The 6449-nt window shown below is 42.0% G+C and overlaps 2 protein-coding genes across 2 annotated transcripts in view; both read left to right on the forward strand.

The window, feature by feature from the left end:
- Positions 1 to 261: 261 nt before the first annotated feature.
- LOC109485333 (myosin regulatory light chain-like) lies at positions 262 to 1105 on the forward strand. Its single transcript, XM_019788884.1, has 3 exons — positions 262 to 401; positions 585 to 639; positions 918 to 1105. Exons 1-3 carry the CDS (start codon positions 262 to 264, stop codon positions 1014 to 1016), a joined length of 294 nt encoding a protein of 97 aa, XP_019644443.1. The 3' UTR covers positions 1017 to 1105.
- Positions 1106 to 3438: 2333 nt separating this feature from the next.
- The window catches only part of LOC109485332 (myosin regulatory light chain 12B-like), a 5815-nt gene continuing 2804 nt past the window's right edge, over positions 3439 to 6449 (forward strand). The window contains exons 1-2 of the mRNA XM_019788883.1: positions 3439 to 3557; positions 3998 to 4105. Coding sequence (XP_019644442.1) covers positions 3555 to 3557; positions 3998 to 4105 — 111 coding nt within the window. The 5' untranslated portion in view covers positions 3439 to 3554. The remainder of the gene's footprint in view (positions 3558 to 3997; positions 4106 to 6449) is intronic.

Below are 6449 nucleotides of genomic sequence, written 5' to 3' on the forward strand. Positions count from 1 at the left end.
CTGCGCATATGAAAGCGCTCCAGCTGCTTGATATGTCTCTTATACAGAGTCCAAGTCTCACAGCCGTACAGGAGGCTGGGGATAACAACTGCGTGATAGACTTTCAACTTCGTGGATAACTTAACGTTATGCTGTACCACATTCAGACAGAATGCTGTACCACATTCAGACAGAAACACTACTTTTAATTATATTTAAAGTGGGATTCCAACCTCTTATAATCCCACTTTAAATATAATTAAAAGTAGTGTTTCTGTCTGAATGATCTGGGCAGATTTTTTTCAAAACGTGACAATTTTTTTCCATATCTCCTTTTCACCAGGTACGGATCCAGAAGACAACATCAACAAAGCATTCGAGTTCTTCGACCCAAACAAGACGGGGAAAATCAAGAAGGCAGTGTAAGTAATCATCTCAGAAGTTGTGTCAGATTTCTTCGTATCACATGTTTACCTGTTGGGCATGATGATGATATAGAATGTGGTACAGCAAATATGAATAGCCTGAGAATCAAAGATGGCGCCTGCATGTTCGTTTCATGTTGTTGGACTTTTGCATTTATCGTTTTTGGTTAACTGTTACAGCCTGGTAGAACTGCTGACAAAGGCGCCGTACGGCGACAAGCTGAACGCTGAAGAGGTAAGCAGCCATTTGGTCTCCTCTGTTCCAAAGGAAAATGGGGGGGGGGGGTGAGTGGATAAAAGTTATTAAAGTTTCTGTTGTCAGCAACTGTGCTGCTATATAGTCATTTATCCGCGTCGCACGTTGTGAGATAGAATAGTGCCATATTATGCTTGTTGTTACATTGCTGTAGATGCCATACAATTGTTGTGCAATAAAGTTTATTGTAAAGGATTTTTGTCTGTAAAGTACTGGTAAACACCACCGATGATTTTTTTTCTGTGCCCGCTCGCCAGTTGAGTGCCATGATGGAGATTGCGAACGTCGATCACAAGGGGATGTTCCACTACCGCGACTTCACTGCAGTCCTCAAGGGCAAGGAGGTAGAAGACTAAAGAAAGGGAGAACCTGTAGAAGCGAGGCTACTTCAAGGGGTTTCGTGGATACTGCTTTGGTCCAAAACCAAAGGACGTTGAAGTGCCAAGTGCCAAGTGCTACGACGAAGACCGATCAACGACAGGCGTCGAGTATTCCTAAAACCCCTTATGCAGCCTCATGTGTAATAAGAAGCTTTGTCGTAGTTCTACATGAAACTGTAAAAATGACACCAAGAATGGTCCCCATGTTACTATTTGCCCCCCCCCCCATTCGACTATGTGAAAACAAAGCAATGGCTTGTATGGTCTAGAAATACATGTAACGTCAGCTATAGCGTCTTATAGACGGGTTCTCAAGTGCACAGTGTCCCTAACATGTAAATGAAGAATATCAAGACAACTTTATCCTTGCAGTAGAGTTCTAGTAAAATTGCTTGGAATTTATTTAGTTTCTTTCTTTCTAAGTGAAAAAAACGGAGTGTAGCAGCTGTGTTCCTGTACATGTACTACATGTGGAATATCTGTGTGACCTTGGCGTGTGAGTGACCTTGGACAGACGGCCGTCATGTTTATTGGAATAAAGATACTAAGGGACTCACACTGTCTCTTTACTTCACGCTAGGTATGGCATGGCAGTGATACGTGTATGATAGCTTGACAAGGGAGACACATAGAACACATCAACGCACACCCCTTCATTCATCACAATTCTCACTTCATGATAACAACAAATATTATCTATAAAACGTTCATCAGTCAGTGAATCTGCAGATACATTTATTTATTTATTTACTTATATCCATTATTTACACTTAATGATCAATGAAGAACAATGATTATATAGTACCTAGACTGAGAATCAAGGCACGCCGACCTGCAATACAGCAGAAAAGGGAAAACCAGTTGGCATTCGTCTTAAAGAGCATGGGATTGATTAACGACTGTAAAAGGTTAAATAAGGACACTGAAGGTCGCTTAGACATACGGAATCGGCTATCCAGAACGCGTCCCTTACAAGGTCTAGCTGACGGTAACCTTACCACCCGCAACCCTGCTGGAATGTTCTGAATGGCCTCCACTCTACTGGAATATTTGGAATGTTGATGTCCGTCGCCAAGGTTCTTAAAGCTCATGCATTCCCGAGTGCTAGAAGGTGGACACAAACGCATGTGTACACTTACCAGCTTAACGTATTGATCAATCCTGGTTTACAACTAGTCGTTATGGATAACTCCGATATCTCTCGACAGATTGAACAATCATAAATAAATCACCTCTATCACTCTTTAATGTTCTCTGTCATCAAAAAAGCTATGATACAGATTACCAACCTACGGAGCGGACTGGGACAGATAAAGAATGATGACATTGAATACAAATGACAATGATCATGAGCAAACAGATTAGCCTTGAAAAGGTGTGACTCTTTTCTATCAAGATATATTGCACAACAATTATTGGTACAATAACAACAATACATGACAAGATCAAAGACACAGTGTTCTCAGTGGGAAAGAGTTCCCGTAAAGTCTCGCTTTTGGTTACGTCAGGGCGCATTTCAATGAGGAACTGCATTAAAACAGTACTGTTGGTTTGTGTTTCAAGCAATATTGACAACCACGTGGGTTTTACAAGGACAAAAGCGCCCTTGCCGTCACATAGCAGCGCTGGTCAAGGAAAGTTTAACATACTGTAGTTTCTTAGCTGGGGAACACAAGATGTATGAAGAGGATGGGGAAGGGGTGTGACAGGTGTTTGTGTACTGAATGAAGTCTGGAAAATGGCGTGTCGGGCTTACACAGCTTGCCCTATGCCTAGGCTCCACGACAACAAAAATACCGACGTAAAATTTTTGTCTCTTTCAAATCCTGCCAGTAGCTAATTTTGTACATGGCCTGTGATGAAAGTGGGTGAGCTACTTATTTATTGGCAAGTATCCTCAGAACACCGGGGTCTTCCCTCTAAATGTCTTACCAATGGGAGGAGATGACTACCCTGAGCAGAATGACAACATGTCTGACGTGTGCATATGTACCAGCGGAATGCCCCTAAATTCAGACGGATCTTCTTTCACCTGGTCCCATTCTCATCTTGAGTGTTGGGACTATGGCTGCTAACAGTACCAGCTTCCTCCACCCGTCAAGTCCATGGTGCCGTCTCCCCATCTCCTGAGTGGCCTCCCTCTGCTTCTGATACCACATATCTTTCCCTGTAGGATGATATGTTACGGATGGGTCCTAGTTACCCCCTAATCTAAAATGGTTCGTCCCTCATCATGCCTTCACTTACGCAGCATTAATCATATCTGCACATAAAGGCCATCTCTGGAGGCAGGACCAGTTTGCTATGTGTCAGGGGAAAACAGAAACACGAAGTTGGCAGAGACACCTCTCCATATACGGCCGCGCCTGCCAAGACGTCCGGGGCTATTTATATCGCGCGGCGGCTCGATATTTCTCCTCAAACATCCCCGCTTGATTAGGACGAGAAAATTCTTGGCGTTTTCCTGCCGCTGAAGAGGACTGGTGAGGCTGTGCACGAGAAAGACGCTGCAAAATGGTGAGTTTGTCGTCTTTTTCATCAAAGTTATTGAAACTAAGCGCAAAAACAACAGCTTTATTAGTTTCGAAACCCACATATACCAAAATTCCGTCTTAAAACTTGTTTTCGCACTTTTTGAGAAAGATAGCGTAGTCACAATGAAACAAAAACATATTTTCTGGTGGCATCACTTTGAAAAACGAAGCTTTTACAAACGATTAAGTTAATAGATTTGAGCAAAATCTGCTTTGTACAAAACAGGCAGACTTTTACGTCTCTACATGTATATTCTACCTTTCACTGTAGTGCTGCTGCATTTCTTGATATCAGTGTTGTTGTCGCCTGCAAATTGGCATACGTAGGTATCCTTGTCGGAATGTATATACAACCATTTGAAGTACGCTCTTAACCATCAAACCATTCACACTTGAAGAACGATAACAATATTTGTTCCACAGGCAAGTAGGAAGGCCAAGAAGAAGGCAGGACCGAAGCAGCGCGCTGCTCGTGCCACCTCCAACGTCTTCGCTCACTTCGACCAAAGTCAGATCCAGGAATTCAAGGAGGTAGGTCCACCGTAGTCTTATGGATAGCAGAATTCGGTAAAGATATGGCCAATTATTAAGCCAGGGGAGTGAGCCACGGTAAGGACAGAATTTCCCCATTTTTTTCCTATGGAGGCCTAACTCCTGATCCGTTGACGAAAATTCTCCTTTAGCCAGCGTAGTTAGTCTGGTAGGGACTAGGTTCATCGGCATCCTTCGAAATCCTTTGGGATGGGAGATACATGGAACAGTGCGAAGTGCAAAGTGTGTGTAACGGGTAAGCATCGATTTCTTAATTCGGACGTTAAGCGTTAAAAACTCGTATGAGCTAGAGACGGGTAGTGCGTAAGTGGTAAACGGCACTTACGGTTGTAAGTTAAATCTAACAACCATTAAATTTGCCGTTGTCCAAGAAAAAAAATCGAAATTCCAAAGTTGTTAACGTTATGGATCATTAATGATGTGCTTAATGTCTTACTCACCAGCCTAAAAATATATGCTGCCACCAAGTGTCGAAATCAAATTATCATATACAAGGGTTTAACGCTAAACTTTCAGACAAATATTTAGTTCACACATTCAGAGAATGCATTTTTAATTTTTTATGAAGTACAGAGTTTGCGTTACAAGAATCCGAAGAGCAGCCTCTTTTGAAATAAGATACACTAGTTATTTTATCAAACGGTAATGCTTATGTCTGTGAAAAAGAACTATTCATTAAAAAACCAACCTATCAATAGAGAAATTAAATTAGGCATCGCAAAATCAATAGAGAAAATAGGCAAAGTAAGGCAACAAAACGTGGAACTTTTCAGACTACGGCGCTGGTCTGACAAGTCTGTACAACAATGTGCACGGTCACACATTCCTTCCAGTGGACGCCATCCTAACGTATAAACGGTCTCCTTTTCCTATTTATAAGTGACTTTCCACAGAGTCAATATGAGGCAACTATGCCACTCGTCTTTCACGGTATGAACTCCGTGCACAACCTTAAACATACAGTATGCCTGGGGATACTTGATGTCCATTCGGTTCAGTAAAAGTGCAGGCGAAATGGCCAAAATAATCAAGATCAAGTACTTGTTAATCGCATCCTTATTTGTCTGAAGACAAAGCGAGAACACATGAGACTTCTCCCATGGGTGAGAAATGTGCAGAATTCCTTCGACGCCAAATCAGCTTTCCATCTTCACAGAGCAGTTCCCAAAAGCTCGCATGACGTACTGTTATTTTGATGTGTAGACAGACATGTTTAGACGAGTAATGTACACCCAAGCAAAGTTATTCGTAATTATTTGTGTTATCTCAATGTGTGCATTGCTACAATTCCTCCGGGAGAAACAACGTCTTACGGCTGCTCTTGACCTAAACTTCACACCGCTAGTCCGCCTAGAAATTCATAAACGAGTTGTCTGAAAATAAAAGAGCATTATGGTTTGCAAAAGAGCTCGAAAGATTGTTTGTGCTGTTCGTATGTTCCGTGTCTGCTCACCATACTGGGATTCTTTGAACGATTTTCTAACATATGACACTGACACCATTTCATAACATGGCGTGAATTAAGTATTGTATATTTTCATACTGTTGGTCGTTGCATTTCTGGTACATCCACACAATATACGTCAAACGCCACAGGCCCTGGTCAAGATTAACAAACGTTGATAGAAAAACACTCAAAAACAGTTTGATCAAACGCGTCTGTTGACAACCGTCGACGGTTGAGTAGATACTGGAGAAATACGCGATGACAAGAGACCCAGGCTTTTCCTTTGCTTGTAAAACAAATTGTGAAGAGAGAGGACCAGTAAGGGTCGGTCACGTACATCGTACGAGCGAAAACGAAGGCATTCTTGGCTTTGTCATGGAGGTGTCGTATAAAAATGCAGTTAGTACCGAAAAGGATGTGTTAGCTCCTCGTCGGTGGTTGGTTCTGTCACAGCCTGTTTGAAAGTCCTACAACATTAAGATCTTACAATGGCCTAAGGCGAATGTGACGGCGCCGTAACTAAGCGGAGAAGGAAAACTGACCGAGGAAAAATGTGTAAAACAGTGTGTCCAGATCACGCTTGAACATGATGAGCTATTCTCTCCTGTAGGCTGGGGAATGTCTCCAACACAACTCTATCTCCATGTTTTCACTATAAATTTCAATGTTTGTAAAACTCGTAAGAAAATTCAAACTCTACTACTGGGTCAGTTAACGGATTTATTTCCGGACGTTTCGAGTGACATCCATCACTCTTCTTCAGCGTCACAAATGAACAGAGAACCGATTCACTCTTATATACAAGTAACTAGAAAAAACCGGTTAAACAACAAGGTCCGTAAGAAGCTTTATCATGTAAAAATGATAAAGCTTCTT

This window comes from Branchiostoma belcheri, unplaced genomic scaffold (genome assembly GCF_001625305.1).
Source record: "Branchiostoma belcheri isolate BF01 breed outbred unplaced genomic scaffold, Haploidv18h27 scaffold74, whole genome shotgun sequence".
Classification (NCBI taxonomy): domain Eukaryota; kingdom Metazoa; phylum Chordata; class Leptocardii; order Amphioxiformes; family Branchiostomatidae; genus Branchiostoma; species Branchiostoma belcheri.